Genomic DNA, 22,404 nt, shown 5'->3' on the forward strand with positions numbered 1-22,404 from the left:
AACTCAAGATAGAAATGACATCTAGATTATGAAGCAATGGAATCAGGGAGGCCATCAGAATTCCAGGCAGTTGCTCTCTCAGGATTTTGGGGTTGCAGTGATTTGTCTCTGCAGTGATTGTCTCTGTTTTTTTTTTCTGCAGGACCACTGCATTTCTTGTTCCTGTCTATAGCTATTTCTCTGATTTAGCATGAATTTGGCCAAATATGCCTTCCTCTAACACTGGCAGCCTTAGTAAATTACATAGACCAATCTTTTTTTTTTTTTTTTTTTTTTTTTTTTTTACTTCATTTCTAAATGTTAGAGGGGAAAAAAATGGTTTGGCCCCAAATGATAACAACAATGTTGATTATGGGTGATGATATTTGTAGTGATGTAGATGGGTGGTTTTGCTTCTTGTTTACTATAGGCAATTTCCTGTGATAAAGGCTTTAGTGAATTTTTAATTTAAACCTCACCAAGACCCTGTAATTTCATTTTATAGGTGATGAAGATGATACCTAGAGGTAAAAAATAATTTGCCTGAGTTACTTGCCAGCTGATGAACCCAAGTTAGCTGATAGCAAAGTGGTATAATCAACAGAGGCTTGACACAGGATCAAGTAGCACAACCATAACAAATTAAGTCCCTACCCCTATAAAATAGTAAGGCAATTCTCAGAGAAGAAGTGCTGTTATGAATTCCTTAGACAACTCCATCATAGTCTGCTACATACGGCCATGACATTTTTCAAATCCTCCAGTGAGAAGCATGATATCTCTCTCTATTGGACCATGTTTATCTTCCAGTCTTTTTTATCCATTATATTCTTTGTTTCTTATTTTCTAGTTTCTCAGACTTATTTGCTGTTTATAAACATACCATGAATTGCCACACCTCTGAGTTCATAAAGCAGCCTGGAATGGCCTTTTCTAATCTGCTCAAAGTTTATTCAATGTCTCAAGCTCAGTCCAAATGTTGTGTTTTTCATGAAATAATCACTGACCACCCTCCCCCACACACAGATACTTTTTCACTCTGTTCCCATTGCACATGGCTAATAATTAACCATATGTATTTAGCAATCAGTATCTTATCAGTTCTATTATGTTAATATTAATATCTAGAATATGAGCTTCCTGAGGATAAGCATTATTTTTTTAAATTTCTAAATCCTCAGCATCAAGTGTTTGTCACCAAGCACTTAATAAACAAACATTAAATTGAAGTGATACTGGTTGAACAGGCATAAATCATGAATTCATAGACCTGTGATCTTTTGGACATGACTATTGTTCCCTCAATATTTGTGTTTTAAGATTTGAAATTGATATTGCCTGCCTATATGTCCATGCCATATAATGTGTTCAACATTCTATTGGTAACCAAGCCAGAACAATTTAAAGCTGGTGACCAGAGGACTTTCTCTTTATTGTCCTTTGTCTCCCAGAGCAATTTTATTCTTATTGCATTGGATCCCCAAACAGTATTGCATGGGAATTTTCTACAGTGTCCACAGAGAGGTCAGGTATCCCTTAACAATATAAAAAATATTGTTGGTCCAGAGGGTTTAACAGTCCCAACTTTAGAAAACAGTCAGAGTTATCATATGTAAAGCATCAAGTATGAAAGTATACTAGGAATTCAAGATAATAACTAGCTCTGGAATATTAGGATAGATACACTTATCTTTTGTGAGCCTTATTTTATCCTTTGTAAAATAAAGATGAAAATTGCTACCTTGTAAGACAGTTTCACAGATTAGAGATAATATCAATGTACATGATTGACATATAGTAAGTGTTCAACAAATATTATTATTATATATTTTATGACTTTTTCTTCTTCTTTTAGTACAGCCTAGTAGTATCTCTCCATTTTTCTCCTCCAGTGTACCTCCTAGTAAACCCTTTAAGTCCCTCATCTCACATCACTTCAGAGAAACTCCCTCATAGAATCTTTGAATCCAAATATTCACTCGAGGTCTCTACCAAACAACTCTTCCTTACAATGACCCCAAATAGCCCCAGCCTCCTACTGAATATTCTTAGGGATTATGTCATTTCCTCCTGAAACAAACATCCATTAAATCTACATGTGGTGTTCTATGCTATACTTGAATATTCTGTTAACAGGTAACTCATTTTCTTTTATGGTACTCATTCCATCTTTGAATAAATACCACAGGTAGAAATTATTTCTTTTATACAATGGAAACTTATTTTTCACTGCATTCAGTCCAGTGGCCTTAGCTTATACCCACTTTTGAATTCTGATTCTGCCATTTTTTAGCTGTGAGATTAGGCAAGTTACATACTTGCTGATTTACAAAATGGACTCAATTATAGACAATTCATAGATTTTTGTATTAGCAGTGAATAAGTGGGAGTGTATGGGTTCTTAACATAATTCTAGGCCTATGGTAAATGTTAAATATTTGGTAGCTATTATTAATACTAAGTTAATTCTCACTGATACTGTCTTAACTTGCATTAATTATTTTTAGACTGACTTGCTCTCCATAACAGTTTCTAAGGCATACAGGGAAAAATGTTTCAAGTTCTTACTGGGTAGGAAGCACTTACATAAATACTAGAATCCTTTGGTTCAAGCCCCTTCTACACATGGGAAAACTAATGGCTCTTTTATATCATGGAAAGTACTACTTAGTGTTTGGTGCCAAGTTTGCTTTTTCTGTGCAATAATTTTCTCTAATCATCCCTGAGTCTTTATAAGTTATTTTATACACACAAACCTTGTTGTTGGTGATGGTACAAGGAGTGAATATTCTCTTTAGAGACAAATGTGACTTAACTATTATTTGTCTCTTTTAAATAAACAAATTTAATGAGAAAAACATATCCATTCTCTAAGAGTAAGTATATTGGTACAACTCACCCATGATCATTTTTTTTTGCCATAGGAAAAAAATCCAGTCTTAAACACCTTATTAAGTTTTCTCTCTGATGATAGAAATCAGAGATGGATGATAAACATATTGATAGAAAAAAATCATGCAAGTCTACAGAGCTCAATACAGAGTCCCATGCTTGAATGAAAATAGTAAGTTGTAGCAAAAATGAACAGAGAATTATTTCATAGCATCATATATACCACACAGTTAAGGTTTAGATTGTAACTGAACAATCAATGGGAGTTGAAAATGTGTTGTGGTCATCAATTATAGTCAGTTCAGTGTGAAAAGAATAAGAAGAGATATGGAAACCAGGTCTTATAATGAACAAGAGAAGATTTTAGGAATGTTAACTTAAATTTGAGTGTACATGTACATCTTGTTTTGATGGCTGCCGTGTGGTCCTTCCCTGACAAATTATTGTGTATGGTTTCAAAGGTGAGAGCTTGGACCAGGGCACAGGTTTCAGCTTAGCACAAGTAAAACAATCTAAGAAAACAGATGCTGAATAACACTTATCAAGAATACTGGGGGATATTGATATTTGATGAATAACAAAAAAATTCCATGTAACAGTGAGATTCTGTAATCTTAAAAAAAAACTGCTTCACAGAAATCTTTCAGTCTTACGCTTTTCTATTGTTTCTTTTTAGTCAGAGCTAATTTATTGAAATGTTCCTCAAATAATTTATGTCATGTCTTCAGAAATGACTCTTAAGACTGCTATATGTCTGAAATGGTAACGATTATCTTTGTAGAATTTAGATTCTGGTGATACAGACTGTGAACTGGATAAATATTGTGTAGATCTGGCAGAATGATGGTCATGTGAGATATTTGGTTCTTTTTCTTATGTTCCTGATGTTCTAAATATGTTATTTATATATATATTATTAATTTATATATATATATTATTAATATATAATATATAATATAATATAATATAATAATATATAATATATATTATTAATTTATATTAATTTAATATATTATTAATTTAATTCTATATAATTAAATATATATATACAGAGATTCACAATGTTTTTCTTTATTCTCATTTTAAATCATTAATTTAAAGATTACAATTTTAAGGATTAAAATGACTTCTTTTTCTTCAACTTCCATCTACCAGACTCGTCAGAGAATGCTATTTCCTAGGTTCAAACATTTCGCTTTTGACCTGTGACAAGCCTAGTGAAATAGTGCCAGCAAATCATCAATAAGCATGTGCAGAGATGCTTTATTCTTACAGTATTTCTACAGGGAGAACTTTCATCAGCTATTTCCGGACATCCATGAAACTGATGAATTCTCTAAAGATAGTGGTAGGACCCATTTATGGCTTAGCTTGAGCTGTCCTATCTTAAGAAGGATCAACAAGGTACTTGAACAAAATACACTAACCCAATAGTAAGACAGTCAAGTCTTGTTCTAGCATATTATAAATGCTTTTCAAAGAATAATGAGGGACAATTTTTAAATGCAGAGGAAAGGTGCGTCTGATATAATAAAGCTGATGAAATCAGAAAGAGAACTCAAAAGGATCTCAGTATTGTTGGACTTTTTAAGCAGTAAGAGCTGTGTAGGAATCCTTCCGTGAACCACAGAAATAATAAATGCTGAGCCCATTGGAACATAATCTCAATCAGCAAGATGCCACTGCTTTCCAGATTTCCTCACAGGGCCCTGCTAATTCCATGCCAAAACTAGCAGTGGATTTCTTCCTTCTAATCTCCCCTAATGCCTTATTCGATTATTGTCACTGCTCTCCAACCATACACTGTCCCTTCAGACTCTCCTTTCCCAAGTGAGTCTACCAGAAGACGCTGAGTGTCCATCAGGATGTAGTCTAAGACCACAAGCCACCTTGTTCCACGTGAAAAGGCAGAAGAGAGAACAAGTTTTGCGGGCAACCTCTTCATCTCTGGATTGCTGGCTGAAGGCAAATAGGGAAAAGAGATATGAGGGGTCTGGAAGGTTACTTTAGTTGATTGGCAAAGTCAGGGTGGGGGGGAGTTGTTAAGAGGAAGGAGAGCACAGGAGGAGGGTGAACTAGGCATTGCTGAGCACTGCAGGATGGCATCACCTCTGCCCTGGCTCTACATTCTTCTATGGTGAGTAAGATTTTTTTCTGATTTTTCATTTTAGTGCCGAGGAAAACAAGAGCACACACCCACTGGGTGACTTCTATACCAAATCATGGAAGAAGCCTGGGTGGTGTGGCATGTATTTGTGGTAGGGTACATGAGTAGATTGAACAGCCTATTCTCTCTAAGCCCGGGAGTGAGGATAATGGACTGTTTGCTCACAGGGTAGAAAATACCCTAGGGACACTTGAAGATGAAGGAAACTTCTACTCCAGAAACATCAGTCGGATCCTGGACAACTTGCTTGAGGGCTATGATAATCGGCTACGTCCAGGATTTGGAGGTGAGAGGCAGCATCCTTACTAAACCAAATGTCTATATTCACCTTTCCCCCTTCCCTTTGTCTAAGACCCAGAGACTTCATAAGGATTGCAGATTGGTAAGGGGCAGGAGTACTGGGAGAGGCCACATGTTCCATCCAGTCTCTGTCCCTTCCTCTGTTTGTGACCTTCTATGCATGTTATTTGAACCCTCTAAGCCTCAGCTTCCTCAGCTGTAGTGTGGGTGTATGAATAGTGTTTGCCTCGTAGAGTTGCGTGAGTGTAGAATGAGATTCTCCATCTAGAGCACTTTTCTAAGCATTTGTTCCCCCCCCCAAAAAAATTACCAAGGTGTGTTAGTTATTGTTATAATTATGAGAACACTAACTTACTTATCTTCCATTCTTTAAATTTTTCAAATTGACCAGAAAATTTTCAAAATAATGCAACCGGTTTGAGTTTTCATAGTTGAAAAACCCAAGGGCTTCTGCTAGTGAATTCCTTTAGGATGGATTGCAGGTTTTAACCATGAGAAGGGACTTTGTGGTAGGGTCATTAAGTTCAGTGTCCTTAAAATCACTGGTGATATTTGCCCCCATGCTTCTGGGCTAATTTCAGGTGCTGTCACTGAAGTCAAAACAGATATTTATGTGACCAGTTTTGGGCCCGTGTCCGATGTGGAGATGGTGAGTAAGCTCTGAGTGAGGAGGGTAACTTTACTTATTTGCGGGAGGGCAGAGTCCTAGAACTAATGATCTTGGACATTGTTACCAAGCTTGGCTCCATAGTCCTAATGCAATATGTGTGTTCATGCCGGGAGGGTATGGTCATTAGAACAGATTACTGGCTTAATTGCCTTGACATTTCACTAAGGGCTCCGCTTGAACACTTTAACCTGCAGGACTTTCTAAGATTCTATTCTCTCTTCTGGCCATGTATCATGCACCCATTATTTTCTACAAAGATAAGGTTTCCCCATCTTTATATAGTCTTGGTAAATTTTTAGAATAGAAAAAAAGAAAAATCAACAAAGATGATATATCATGTAAGAGTATATTCAGAATATCCATGAAACTTAAAATATGGCTGTTTTCTGTAGCACATCATTTTCAGTATATTTTATTAAAACAGTGAAGGGCATCATTTGGAAAAGCTAGTGCTTTGTACCTTTTGTGTTGCAAATGGACCAGTAGGTGTTCTGGGAACTCTGTTCCAGGTACAGATGGCTGTAGGATTCGCAAGAGATTATTTATAGTAAGTGGCAATGAAAATCTGAACTAGTCTTCTAGAACAAAGTGCATCATGATATTTTTTCCACAGTTTTCAGTTACCATTTCCCCCACAAAGTAAAATATAAATACTAAAATCTAAATGCACATAACTCTTTAAATAACTGAATCATTAAAGTTTATTAGGGAAGTGTAGCTCTGGATAAATAGTTATTGGAGACTTTTTTATCTTCTGATCTTTGAGTTGACAAGAAAAGAAAGAGGCAAGAGGGGGATAAAAGGAAGTACCAGAAGAAAGAAAAGGAGAAGGGAGGGAAAAAAGTAAGAAAGAAAACGAGGAAGTGAAGGAGAGGGAGAAGGACTATTTTTTTTTAAGATTTTTATTTATTTATTTGACAGGGAGAGATCACAAGTAGGCAGAGATGCAGGCAGAGAGAGAGGGAGAAGCAGGCTCCCTGCTGAGCAGAAGCCTGGTGTGGGGCTCGATCCCAGAACCCTGAGATCTTGACCTGAGCCGAAGGCAGAGGCTTAACCCACTAAGCCACCCAGGTGCCCCAGGAAGGACTTTATTTAAGAGAAAAATGTCTTAAGACTTGAAAGAAAGGAGAGTCAGCATTATCCAGAATCCTCAATTATTTTACTATCATATTTTTTATTGAGTACTGACTCACCCCAAGTATAAATAACCACAACCATACTATACTATATTATTGAAGTCTGGGGAACACTTGACACTTCATTTTATGTATGTGTCTCATTTTTTAAGTATATTTGTACAGTAGAGACTTATTAAAGCCTGGATCATTGGGTATACTGTGTGTCAAATTATATTTTAAAAATCTAATCACAACTTGTAGTAATAGGTCTCATACAGGAACACATAAAGTAGGCAAAGCAATTATTGGCAATATTTTTATATACTTACAAGCTGATATTTATCATTGACTTTTGCAATGGCTCTTACCATAATTCTTAATATTTCTAATGTTATTTCATAAAAGCCACGAATTAAAACTCAAAATTTCAATTATGCATACTTAAATGATGCTCTGAGTAATCATGGTAATATTTGCTTTTATATTCTCCAAGAACAATATAAAATTATTGGGATGTGCAGCCAGAGTACACTTATCAAGCAAAGTTTACCCATCCTTGGAAGTTTGGTAAATGGTACTAAGGTGTTTGGAGACACCTTTGAAAGTGAAGAAGGCACTGAAGGGTGTGCTAGACTGTGGTGGTAGGAAGGCCAGCACAAAACCTAGACTGTAAATCTTTTCATATTTTTCTTCTAAATTAATGGAGGGGAATTTGATAAGTCAATAGATGGAGAGGTGGATGACTGATAGAAAAGACGAAGAATGTTGAAGAAGGTTAAGGTGGAGGAGGGAGTTTGGCACAACACAGTGCTATCTTTTATAATAATATTGCAAACTTTTGAGTTTGAGAAAAATAATAATTACTGAAGTCACAGGTTCTCTGATAGTCTGAAGCTATTATCACAAAAGTTGTTTTATTTCCTAAATTTTAGAATTAGATATATAAGCTAGTGAATAAACTATTCTTAATAAATTATCTCCCCAGCTTGCATGAATATCTTATTTTCTCTCAGGAGTATACGATGGACGTTTTCTTCCGCCAGACTTGGACTGATGAGAGGTTGAAGTTTGGGGGGCCAACTGAGATTCTGAGTTTGAATAACTTGATGGTCAGTAAAATCTGGACACCTGACACTTTTTTCAGGAATGGCAAAAAGTCAATTGCACACAATATGACAACCCCTAATAAACTCTTCAGAATAATGCAGAATGGAACCATTCTATATACCATGAGGTGAGGTTTCTGCAATTCAACTACCTCTAATCCAAATGATTTGTCCACATACTAACATGGAACCATTTATTTTAATGTCCCTAGGCTTACCATCAATGCTGACTGTCCCATGAGGCTGGTTAACTTTCCTATGGATGGACATGCTTGTCCACTCAAGTTTGGGAGTTGTAAGTTATGCATTCAAAATATAATTACTGGGACACGTGAGTGGCTTAGTTGGTTAATGGTCTAACTCTGGATTTCAGCTCAGGTTATGATCTCAGGGTCCCGGGATTAAGCCCCACCTCAGGACTTCCCACACTCAGTGGAAAGTCTACTTGTCTCCCTCTTCCTCTGCTTCTCTCCTCTACCCTTTCTCTGAAATAAATAAATCTAAATAAATAAATAAAGGCAGCAGTCTTTTAAAAATACGTGTGTGTATGTGTGTGTGTGTGTGTGTATGATTATTTGATTGTAGCCAAAGACCAAAAAGCAAAAGAGAAATATTACTATGATATTCTCATTGTTATTCCAGAAATATACTTACTTAATCATGTTTGTCAATCTTATAAATAGTCAGAGGTTTTAGTCACCCAGATTAAAAAAAAATTAAAGAAAATTTACATTTGTAGTTCCTTTTTGTATGGACAAAATTTGCCCTGAAAAAAAAAAAAAAAAACTAGTCAGATTCACTGTTATGTTTAATTGGTTTTAAAAATTTAGATGCTTACCCCAAAAGTGAAATCATATATACTTGGAAAAAAGGACCACTTTACTCTGTAGAAGTCCCAGAAGAATCTTCAAGTCTCCTCCAGTACGATCTGATTGGACAAACAGTATCTAGTGAGACAATTAAATCTAACACAGGTAAGAATTAGACCAATTCATGAATGTAACCCAGCAAGGTGACTCTCATACACATTTTCAAAATATCTATTTCTTTCTTCTCTGCATTAGCTATCCTTGGCTATATTTGCTGTTTTGAAGTGATGAGTAGCCTTCTTTAAAATTGATTTTGCAACCATGTGCATAAAAAGATTTATGTAACCTTGGAATAAGTAGTTTTCTATGCATATGACACAAAGAACCCGACCTAAAACAATGAGCTGATGTATCTATCATCTGCTTGATCAAGTATCTTTGTCATACAGAGAAATATGACTTTACTTGTTTTCTTCCAGCCCATGTTAAAGATCTGCAAGATTTATTTCCAGCTGCATTCTTTCTGCACCCTGTCAAAAGCAATAATACTGATATACATGTTTTCCAACAGGTGAATACGTAATAATGACAGTTTATTTCCACTTGCAAAGGAAGATGGGCTACTTCATGATACAGATATACACTCCTTGCATTATGACGGTCATTCTTTCCCAGGTGTCTTTCTGGATTAATAAGGAGTCTGTCCCGGCCAGAACCGTATTTGGTATGCTTCCCACTTTGGCTATACTTCCACTCATCTGGCTCTTACTGCTTGTGTAGGTTAGGGGAATATTCACACTAGTGCACTTACTTTTTCGATCCACAAAGGGAACAGACTCCAGTCTCATTCAGGCATATGTATGATATTAAATGACCTTTATGTTATCCCAAGCTATGTGGTGAATCCACGAAAAACTTTGTCTTGGCAAGAATTCTGGCTGGATTCCTGTGCCTTTCCTGTGCCCTATTTAGGAGTGTGTGTTTTTTTTTTTTTTAAATCTCAATTTGCTTTTTCATAACTAAGGAAAAGCAGAAAAGTAAAAGTGACATGTAAATTCATGAAAAGAAAGGCTATTGAAACTTAATACATAAATTATATCTATTATAAATTATATCTTGCTTTAATAGTTTGAATCATAATAAACTGTTGTTTTTCTAGATCTCAAAATAGTTAAATATAACCAATTTCCCATGTTTCAACCTATTGAGTTCACTATTTATGATATGTGGAATCACTATTAGTTTTGAGAAAAAGCTGTAACGGAAAATATCATCAATAACAAAAGCCAATTTTTTCTGAGTTTTCATGATTATACATTTAGAGAGGTTTATAAGGAAAATCTGAGTTGGACTAAAATCTCAATTGAATTTTTACTTTTTAATTTACTATATTAAAATAGATCTGTTTCTGCAAATTATAAAAGAATATCTATATAATGATGTTGATCATCTTTAAATTATGTGTATTTCCCAACTATTATACAAGACATAAAACTGCTGGTGATGGAGTGATGAAATTATTTTCTCATGAGTAAATATTTTACCTTAAAACTAAGCTAGAAATTTCAAAAAATTCTGAGGAACCTAATTTTATGTTTACTATTTATACCAGATAGACTTCTTAAATATGTTGATAGACATTATCAGCTATTCAAATTGACCAAGAATTCAAGTTTTTAGTACTTAAGTGATTATTTGCTATAAATTTGCTTAAGAAGTAAACAACTAGAATTATTCACAAGTTAAATTTTACAATAGTTAAACTAAATCGAATCAGAAAATATTTTTTGAGCAGCTACAGTGTATATGCCACTCCACTAGGTATTGAAGAATACAAAAATGGTAACACCTATATAAGAATTGTGAACAATTATAAAACAAGATCAAAAATTACATTTGGAGTGTTTAATCCACTGACACATTCTCATTTGATGTTGCTTTTGGATTCCAAATGCTAATACTGCATTTCTTTTTTTTTTTCTTTTTTTCTTTCTTTCTTTCTTTTTTTTTTTCACTGTAGGGATCACCACTGTTTTAACCATGACCACATTAAGCATCAGTGCTCGGCACTCCTTGCCAAAAGTGTCGTATGCAACCGCCATGGATTGGTTCATAGCTGTTTGCTTTGCTTTCGTCTTCTCAGCTCTTATTGAGTTTGCGGCTGTCAACTACTTTACCAATCTTCAGACACAGAAGGCCAAAAGGAGGGCACAGATTGCAGCTTCACCCCCAGTGACAATATCAAAAGCGAGAGAACCTTTGGAAGCTGAGATTGTTTTGGTAATTATTTACTTTTCTCATGTTACCCATCAGTATAGGAAAAGACAGCCTAACAGTAATCACAACTAAATAGTGCAAAAGTACTATTAGCTGAGCACAGGTTACATAATTCTGAATCCAAGGCCAACTTCTTTTCCAACTTCATAGCAAACAAAACAAAACAACAATCCTCCATTTTTCTTTGCTGTAAACTTCTGGCGTTCTTCTTTTATCATCCTCACTGGCATTAGCAGATTCCAAGCTCTCAGAGGGGATAAGAACATTTTTCTCAGCCTTTAGATGTTTCCTTTTAACAGGTTTATTTATACTAACTAGGGAGAATAAAGTGGAAAAAAAAAGTTCCTAATGAGGCTTCAGAGTCTGAGGGAAATAAAGAGGGACTCCTATAGAATGGACAATTTTTGTTAGAAATCTGCTTGCTACTTCATTCCATGAAGGCAAAGATGTGAGTATTAGGTCTGTGAATGCCGAGTATTAAGCAAGGTTTTTGATTTTCATGAAAACTCTCATGTCCACATTTGAATATTAAATACATGTATTTTAACATGTTTTCATTCAAAGACTTATAATTAGTGACAAATAGTTATAAAACTCAGTTTAGATTTGCTGTGGCTAAACTTTGGTCCTCAGAGGTTATTTTGAAAAAGAAACAAATGATGGCATTAATAATTCAAGTGTCATAAATGCACTCCCAAACTTCAATTTCACATGTGAGTAAATTTTCTCAGCAGTTCAGCTGCGCACACTTTTTTAATGGATTATAGAAATGATTGACAAATATAAATTTTTATGTCAATGCAAATTCCAAATTGTAGTTGTTGAAAACAAGAAAATTTTGCTCTGTAAAATCAAGTACTACTGACACTTTGAACTGAAAATGTCTTTATAATCAATTCTGGTGAACATTTCCAAATCACAGAACCACATGTAGTTCAACTAATCCTTGGTTAACTTTAATGATAAAAATCACAAAACTATATGTGTTTTGTTCTCAAATACTCGGGTATTTATTGGATAAAAAAATGATAGGTCTTATCGAAAGTTCTCTTTTAATATACGAAGAAAATTGTTTGAGAATTTATCTTTTCTCCAAGGAATAAAATAAGGCCGTTCCCATAAGTGAAAATATATAATTTAAAGATTTTTTTTTTTCTTAAATTAGTTCTCATTAAAAAAAAAAAAAAAGTTTGTCATCCAGTGATCCAGACTAATTGCCTCTGCTTACAAATCAAAAACAGTGTCTCGGAGAGAGAAAATGTTTGTTGCTGGTGGGTAGAAAAACTAGGAATTGATTGCAGCAGTCCAATATACACAGATCTACAGAGGCAGAGGCTATCCCCTCTCCAACAATTCCTCAAAGGCTGATATATAAAAGAGTGCATACCACAAAATAAAACATTTTCAGAATGAGGTCATTCCCAAAATTCTTCTGTTGACCTAATGATGTTTTCTTTGTATATGTGTATTTTGAAAGACCACAAGTATATACATTTTATAGCAGAAGGATACTAGTCTGAAGACTCAATCCAAAACCCTTGAAAATATTGTTTTCAGAATATTTTTGAGAATCAGCTTATGTTTATAAAAGTAAGTGATTATGTTATAAGCTGTCGGTATCTATATAGGTATTGCCCAATTGATCACATATTGTCTTAACATATATCTATAAATGAAGAATTCATATTTATCAGAGTTTAGTTTAGTAGTATCCTTTTAGAAATGCAGTAAAAATGCAAAGAGAGAATCATAAGAAACAAGATAAAAAAAATAAGTCCAATGATTTTGAATATGTTCATTGATCTGGTATTGAGATGAAAAGAAAGACCAACTTCCTTACTTTAACTCTTTTGAAATATGTATTACTGAGAGGAATATGATTTCAAATCCTTGGAGAAAGAATAGAGTTAGCATTCTCTATTATTTTAAAGATATAATTTATTAATAAGATGGAATTTAAGATCTCAGGTCTTCATATAAGCTATCTTCCACAATTCTAAAATAGTAACATATAATGAGCAGGTCCTTTGGGAAGCTGGATACAAAAAATGCATTTAAATCATCTCAAAGTACTTTTTTCTTGCAAGTTGACTTTTTTTATGAAAAATTTTATTTCTAAACCTGGCTTCACTTAAAACATTTTGAGGTAATGAAAAGTACCATTTTGTTTCTGAAAGGGCAGGTCAAAGAGTAAAAATAAAGGCCAAAATAAGCAAACCTAGCAATACAAACTTTGTAGGTATCAAAAATAAATATAGATGATTACATAGAGCATTTACATTTTATTTATTCATGTCAAACCTTGGCAATTTGCCTTATATGATGTAGAGGAACAAACATAAATTACACATTTGCAATTTATACAACACAATGTTATATTATGATTGCGAGGCCATTTTTTCTTTCAAATACCGTGACATTTAAAAGTGCCTATTCAGTTCTAATCAAAATAGCATTATTTGAGTAAGTTAGACATTGAAATAGCAAACCAATGTGGTGAGGTTGAAATAAAATTAAGTGCTTAGATGTTTCCTGTGATTCTAAGTTATATTTTAATGTCCTCATTGCTTCTCACAAGAAGCTACTTAGAATGAATATAGGAAACAGTTTATCACTTTGATTTTGACCTTGAAATTTAATATAATAATGACAAGGAAATTCAGGAGTTTTAAATCTAATACTCAAACCTGAAGAGGTATTTAAAACTAATACCTCAGAAATGCTTTCTGGTTTTAAGGTAGTTTGAACTAGATACTGGGCTTTGGATTTTTTTGTTGTTGTTTTCTTGTTTTTTTGTGGGTTTTTTTGTTTTGTTTTGTTTTTAGATTATGAGAAGAAATTATCCACAGCTTCTTTACTGCTTTTACAGTACTTTTCCTTATTGCTTTTTTTAAAATTTTTTTTATTTTTCAGCGTAACAGTATTCATTATTTTTGCACCACACCCAGTGCTCCATGCAATCCGTGCCCTCTCCAATACCCACCACCTGGATCCCCCAACCTCCCACCCCCCCCCGCCCCTTCAAAACCCTCAGATTGTTTTTCAGAGTCCATAGTCTCTCATGGTTCATCTCCCCTTCCAATTTCCCTCAACTCCCTTCTCCTTATTGCTTTTATCTGTTTTCTTATCTTGTCATTAAAGAGTTAGTCTTATCTTCATGTTTTATAAATTGTTATGTATCTGGGGTATACTTATTCTGCATATGAGACCAAGTTTAGACCTCAATCATTTTTTGGATGTTTTGCTAGATTCCTTGTTATTTTAAAGGTCTAAGCCCTCATTATTATGTTCTTAAGAATGAACTCCCCCCACCCATTGACACATCCAGTCTCGTTTTCTTTTTTCACAGGAAGTGTGATGTTCTTGGTAAATTATCTACAACAAAATTGGCCAAAATTTCATTAGTTAGGACAATTATTATATTTATACTGCTTATATTGTTTATTCATTATTTTTTCCCTTTTCATCTGGCACCCATTTATTGAGTACATATGTATTCAATGAATTATTCATATTATAAGTACTTGTTAAATGATCTTATGTACTATATCCTTTGTAGAATGCTAGGGATATATTAGTGAGTCACATCAGTACTGCCTCTTCCTTCATGAGCTTCTTGCTGAACAGGAAGAAAGACAAACATATGAGCCATAATGATACATTGTGATAAAGGCTGTATTAGAGATGTATAGTGGCTAATGAAGAGTCATGCAAGGGTACCTACCACAGGCTGGAGAGAGCATCATTCTGGAGGAAGTGTTGCATCAGCTGAGAACCGAAGGATGAGTTTGGTCCTGTTCTAGAAACACTAAATCAGTTGCTAGAAACTTGGGAATAGAGAGGGAAATAAGATATATCCTTTCCATATTCCCTTTCAAGGTTGGGATGATCTGCTGGGTCATTATCATGGTTGCCTTCCACCCATGTACAGAGATAGAAAGCATAGAATACTGAAAGATTAACCTCCCGTGTTCCAAATATTGTCAAGATTTTTTGAATACTATCATTACTCTGTAGCCCTCCGAGACTCAGTCCCTGCACCATGGTTGTGCTATTTCATAATTTAAAGAGAGGGTAGGTTGGATTATATGAGGGGTGTGGATGGTTAGTTCTTTCCCTATACCTTCTATCAAATCCTCATCCAATATTCCCTTCTTTACCATCCAAACATTCCAATATGGTTTCTGGACATGTACCTAGCACTACTGACCCACCAGATTGCTGCCAAAAAGCTGCTTCTTTGTAGAAATTCTGGAATCGTCTCTGTCCCAATTCTACCAGCTATTACGTAGATGCAAGAAAATTTGATTTGAAATTCTTACTTCCTCCACAATAATTAATATAATAGGTTTTTTTAATCAAGTACTAAATGTTTTCAAATTTCTCTTATATTTGGTGCCTTTCTTTGCTGCTTCTAAAAACAGATGCTTTTTTTGTCCCTTGGATAATGTAGCTGTGGTTAGAATATCTATCTTGAGAGGTAACCCATTGCCCCCTCCTCTTTAAATATTAGAGTTACTGAATGTTGTATCAAAATTGCTTTAAGTACTTTCCAAATGTCTTATCTTTACATCAAATAATTGATTGTCATAAAGTCCAGTTTGACTCAAAATACCTTTGCAATATGGCATTATTTAAAACAAAGCAATGCTCTATAAATACCCAAAGCAGGATGGCATTCAGCAGCAGGGGAGCCCTGGAAAAATTCAAAACCACAGGTGTTCCACTCAAAACAGTGACAGCCCCAAGCTGAGCCCTCATCTGGACTCTGACAAAAACCTATTTTACCATCAGCTGAAGCTGCTGAGCTTACAATAGAACAGGCGGGGTCTGATGCAAACCTGTATCTTGAATGGCTTGCAAAATTGGCTTTCTTTTCACTTCAGAAATTCAATGTGATTCTTCTAAATTGGAGTCCGGTTTCCTGTACTGCCATTTCCCAATTATTCAGGAGCTGATTATCCAGCATGTGGGTTAGCCAGACCTCTTCCATTTCCTTGAGTATGTCATATTTGCTGCGTGCTAGAAACACCCCCAAGTCACCACTGGACAGTGAGACAGCTATAATGCTAAGCCAATGATACTCAGTGGTAGATGACTTTTCTCCCCAGAGAATAGTTTGCAATGTCTGGAGATATTTTGGGTTGTCACCACTTTGGGGAGGGAGATGCTCCAGGCATCTTCTGGGTAGAAGTAGAACCCACAACTGAAGCTCTTCAACATCCTATGAAGTACAGGACAATGACCCACAACAAAAACATTGTGACCCCAAAATGTCAATAGTTCTGTGTTTGAGAAACTGTACCCTGAACCTTAACACTGATGGGGAGAAACCATAATAATTATTTAGAGTGTGATCTTTAGCATCTGAGAGTGATCACATTCAGGCACTGCCAGTTACTGGGTGAGCTTCCCACTTAAGCCTTCATTTGATTATCTCTAAAATGAAAATAATAATATTTCATCATAGTTTCTTTTCCTAGGAATTAGCAAAATAATGCATGTAAAGTCTGTGTAGTGCTTGTCGATTGTAAGCATTCAGATATGGTACTTGTAATATGAAACAAGACACTAAAATACAATGTTAAATAATCATAAAATTTTTTGTTTTCTTCTCCTTGCCTGATTACTTGAGAAATCCTGGAAATGTTCAGATTTTCATTCATTTGTTGCATCGGCATATGCTTACTAAGCACATACCATGTTCTGTGCACTAACTAGGCACTGTGGAGTGCTTATACTTGACAATAAGATGCCCTCTACCAATAAAGAGATTTCATGTCAGGAAAAGAGATAAGGTAGAACAGAAATAATATTCACAAGGAAGAATGTGATAAGAGCTGAACAAATTATAACAGTTAAGTAAGCAGAAAAAGGTTCTCTTTCTTGAAAATCTATTATATATATATAATATATAATATCCATCTATCTTATCTATGAATATTTTCTTTCTCAAATTCTTAAAGAAAAGAAAAACTTACAGAGAAAGCAATAATTGTCCCTAGCTTTAAAGATGGGAACTTCATATGGCAGGTAAGTAGTACATATGGAACTGCACTCAAGGGCTTTCTGACTCTTTTGTCCACTTGACTCTCAAGGAAACTTCCATTGAGATTGTTTGGAGAAGCAGATGAGGAAAGGGGAATACTGTTGTAGGGGATCTTTCATTCCAGGCCCAAAATTTAATGCCATTAAAATTCTCATGGTGTTTTTAGTGATGTTGCTTAACTCCAGACAAGGGTCATTTGGTAATTCTTAATAAGTCATGTGTGACATTGTGACAATGTCAAAAGATTGACAATTAACTTTTCTCCCCCACAGTTCTAAAGAGGGAGAGATAAAACAATGCCTTACATCTTTATGGTAGATTATGTTTTATAATGAACTTATGTTTTATCAATGAACTTTTTCATGTCTGCTCTCTTTCTCCTTAAAAAAAGAAATAAACATCGGCAATGCATGCTATTAAAAATCATGAGTTTAGAAAGACTATCTACTCTAAGGCTTGCCCTTGTTTTACTCTATCATGATCCTTAGAAATTTTACTAGAGTAAAATATTTTAATATTCCATGTATCTGGGAGGAGGTTGACTCTTTTTAGAAAATGAAACACTAACACATTTGCTCTTTTAGGTGGAGAATATTTCAGTAACACAGTTAATGGCTAAAAATTCAAATTAGAGCCTGAGATACACAATAGAAACTCTGGAAAGTAGGTGCTATGTTTATTCTCTATAGGCAGCATACACTGAGACCAACATACCACTACTCTGGTCCTATCCACATGCTGACCGGTGACCCTGGATACAGTAGTCCTTAGCTGTCACATGTTTTTAGTAGAAAGTATCACTTATTTCCCAAGATCAGCAGACTGAGCCCTCACTATTTTAAATTATCTTTACCACCAAAACCTATGATTTATTTAATTATGTCAAGAGTCCCTAGGATAATACTGGCCCAATATATAACAAAAAAAGATATTCTTTCCTTGCAACTCACCATCAGACTTAACTACAGAGAGTCATTTTTGCTTTTGGTGAAAAGATTTTCCCACAGCCTTTTTTTTTTTTTTAAGATTTTATTTATTTATTTGACAGATAGAGATCACAAGTAGACAGAGAGGCAGGCAGAGAGATAGGAGGAAGCAGGCTCCCTGCAAGCAGAGAGCCCGATGTGGGGCTCGATCCCAGGACCCTGGGATCATGACCTGAGCCAAAGGCAGAGGCTTTAACCCACTGAGCCACCCAGGTGCCCCTCCCACAGACTTTAAATGTACACTGAGCTTGAACTCTCAATGATGACTATTATTATTTAGATACTCAGTAAATTTCATGACAAATCAAACAGCAAAATTCAAGAGGGGACTATAGAGAGAAGAGGTTCTTAGAATTGTTGATTCTCGCACTCCAAATGTCACCACATCGGCAGGTCACTCTGGTCCTGTGGCTCAATCAGCACAGGGGAGGTGGCTGCCTCATCCTGTTGCTGCGGGGTTGCTGGCTAAAGCCACAGGAGTCTGCCCACGTGAGTAACATACCCTGCCAGGTATCAAAGTGGTGATTTTGCTGCCAGGGAGAAAACAAGGTAGTTTTACAAGAGCAGAGATAATGTACAGCAAGTGTTTGAAGGCAGAAACTAGCAAGGACATCCTGGTCACAAGGAGAGTGACTAGTACAGAATATAGACAAGAAAAGATACAAATCAGAGCAAGGTCCTCTAGTCTCCAAGTATGAAAAGAGTCTAAAGCAAACAAAACTAGAGTCCCTGCACTAGACCCAATACTTTAAAATGAAGACAAGAAAATGTGGGGATGATGAAACAAGGATCGCAAATGACCAGTGTAGTTTATTACTAACTGTGTGACTATGGGCAAGGTATTACCAGCTCCATTCTCTGGACTTAGCCTTTTCACCTAACAATTAATGTACTAAATATCCCTTTCAGGACTAAATGGGTTGTCTTAATATTTCTAATGACAAAAAAGAACATGTAACGATTTTGAGGTCAGTAAATGAATCATTTTTTGGTGACTTAGGATGGAGGGAGAAGAGATCAGTGGAGAAGTTCTGAATGGGAAGCAGAAAGCTCTCAATATTGAACTTCTGAACTTAAGAGACAGCTGTATTTCAAGGAATGAACAGTCATCCCACTCAGTTTAAGGGTATTGGTACTTTGTCACTGGCTTTTCACATACATGAGCACCTTAGTATTTTTTGTGGCTATTATCTCAGCTGGGTCACACTTATGAATGTGTGAAGATGAGGATGTAGGCTAGAAGAATTATATCATCTAACTAAACTGCTATATTTTCTTGTATTAATTAATTGTCCATATATTCCAAATTGAAATCCCTCTCGTTGCCCACACTCATTGCCCTATAGGTTTATACATTACCAGGGAGAAGGGGTTGGATAAACCTTTGCAACCTGGTTTATCTCTTCCTAATGGCCAGTGGTCAACACAGTTTCTGGGATGTAGACTATGCTTGGCATCAATTGCTGATGTATGAAATTATAGGGTTTTGGATGGCAGCAAATCATGTTTTTTTAATTTATTTTACCACTTTCTTAGAAAGGTAGGACCACCAAATACTATTAAAAATTTGCTAATATTAAAAAAGAAATTTGCAGGGCGCCTGCGTGGCTCAGTGGGTTAAAGCTTCTGCCTTCGGCTCATGTCATGATCCCAGGGTCCTGGGATTGAGCCCGCATCAGGCTCACTGCTCAGCAGGGAGCCTGCTTCCTCCTCTCTCTCTCTCTGCCTGCCTCTCTGCCTACTTGTGATCTCTGTCTGTCAAATAAATAAATAAAATCTTAAACAAAGAAAAAGAAATTTGCTAATAGTTCATCTTACATAGTATGTAGTCAATAAAATCTGTTAACGGTGAAAAAGTAAATAACTAAGTGTTCACTAGTCTTTTACCTAGGCTGAATATTTATGTCTTTTGCCTACAGCATCCTGATTCCAAGTATCACCTGAAGAAAAGAATCACCTCTCTGACCTTGCCAATAGTTCCATCCCCTGAGGCCAGCAAAGTCCTCACTAGAGCTCCTATCTTACCATCAACACCTGTCACACCCCCACCACTCTCTCCAGCCTTTGGAGGCACCAGTAAAATAGACCAGTATTCTCGGATTCTCTTCCCAGTTGCATTTGCAGGATTTAACCTTGTATACTGGGTAGTTTACCTTTCCAAAGACACGATGGAAGTGAGCAGCAGTGTTGAATAGTTTACAGCCAGGACAACTTGGATGTTGTAAGTTCTCATTTTCTGATAGCATTGAGACTTGTATAGATGCTTTTCTGAACACTGAAAATCTGTAACATATAGCTCTGAGTAGCATGTGTGGGTCAAAAAGCACTAATGTTACTCCTCAACACTAGAAGTTGAAGGTTGTTGAAAAATATGACTTTTCTGTATGTTGGAGAAAAAGTTTGTAAGAGAATAAGATGGACTTAAGAGGAATTTGCCAATCTTTGTCCTTCATTATTCAATATTTTAATTGTCACTGTGAAGAGCATTTACCACAAAGAATATAAAATAAGAAATGCCAACACTTCCAAAGGTTGCCTTAAACTATGTTTATTTTGGCTTAGTTCTCAAAGACAGCAAAATATTAATAGTCTAAATATTTATCAGTAGATTTAATACCAGCATGTTGGAGGCCTTTATGCTAGTAAAATGGTTTTCAGTGTCAAGCCCATATTGAGCTTAGCCATTTTTTTTAACCTTGCTGTGCTATTTTACCTCAATGAATAGATAAATTTAAAAAGTATGCATATGTACATAGCTTTAGTTGGGCTGCAATACAGTGCTATTTTATCTCAGTAAGCTCTTCTTTCAAAATAATATGTTCATCATAATTCCATGAAATTGTAGAAAACAATGAAACTATAACGAAGCCTTGTTATATTATGACTGTGGCTATAGCTCATATTTTCTACTTATGTATACCACTAAATAAAACAATAAACATGGTTCTCTGGATCTATTTAATAAAGCTAGGGAGAAGACTTCTCTTAAGTATGGAGAAATTAAGACACTCTACTTAATGTTAGTGTCCCTGATGATTCTAACAAGTAGAAGGTACAGAACAGGTCAGCTCAGTCACCTTGTTTAGTTACCCTAAACATTGAAGAGTTGAGTCTGTTTTCAGAGTCAATCTTTCATCTCCTTCCTGTTCCCTCCACACACTTTCAGTTATAAGATGAAGAGAGTCTGAGGATCTAATATATAACAGGGTAACTACAGTAGAACACTGTATTGTATAATTGAAATTTAGTAAGAGAGCATTAAAATGTTCTCAGCAAAAAAAAAAAAATTTAAAAAGGAAATATGTGAGGTGATGGATATGTTGACTAACTCAGTAAGGGGAATCATTTCCTAATGTATTATATCAAATCATCACACAGTACACTGTAAATATTACAATTTTATTTGTCAACTTTTACCTCAATAAAGCTGAAAAAAAAAATGAATGAGACTTTTCTCTTTTTCTGCTATCCCAACTCTTCCTGATGCTGACTTTATCCATGCTTCTCCCACACAGAATAACAGTCTTAGAGAAACAGAAACTAGGCATAGGAAAACTCATTATTGATAAACCCTTCATTAGCTGTTGTTGCATCTTAAATTGAGGTCATTGAGGTCACCCTGAGCTATGAACACAGAAAGAAATATTTTGAGATTACTGCTCTAGACTTAATCCAGAAAAATGCGAAAATTCTACAGCCCAACAAGTTAGAGGGTAATTAAAATAGCTCTCTGCTAAAGGTGAGGAGACCGAAAGCTCCATCCAATGTCTCTATGAATTAGCTCCCTGACCAAATCTCAGTCTCTGGGAAACGTCATTGTATTTTCAGCTATAGGATACGAGGGATTGATCAGATGCCCTTTAGAGTCCTTCCATTTTGAATAATTTACAGTTGTTTCATTACAATTCTTTTCTATGTAAATTAAATGAGTCTAACTCAATATGGCCTGCTTCTGTTTTAGAGAGTACATCAAATACTAGGCAAGTATTATCATCTTATATGCTACATTACATTTAATCTTCCTCATAAATCAGTGAAGTATATACTACTA

The 22,404-nt window shown here is 35.3% G+C and overlaps 1 protein-coding gene across 1 annotated transcript; it reads left to right on the forward strand.

The window, feature by feature from the left end:
- The first annotated feature begins 4,572 nt into the window (after positions 1-4,572).
- Positions 4,573-21,779, forward strand: GABRA6 (gamma-aminobutyric acid type A receptor subunit alpha6). Its single transcript, XM_047731672.1, has 9 exons — positions 4,573-5,008; positions 5,206-5,324; positions 5,920-5,987; positions 8,140-8,360; positions 8,445-8,527; positions 9,063-9,206; positions 9,613-9,765; positions 11,062-11,321; positions 20,273-21,779. Exons 1-9 carry the CDS (start codon positions 4,971-4,973, stop codon positions 20,546-20,548), a joined length of 1,362 nt encoding a protein of 453 aa, XP_047587628.1. The 5' UTR covers positions 4,573-4,970; the 3' UTR covers positions 20,549-21,779.
- Positions 21,780-22,404: the final 625 nt, after the last annotated feature.

The sequence above is a fragment of the Lutra lutra genome, chromosome 5, assembly GCF_902655055.1.
Source record: "Lutra lutra chromosome 5, mLutLut1.2, whole genome shotgun sequence".
Taxonomy (NCBI): domain Eukaryota; kingdom Metazoa; phylum Chordata; class Mammalia; order Carnivora; family Mustelidae; genus Lutra; species Lutra lutra.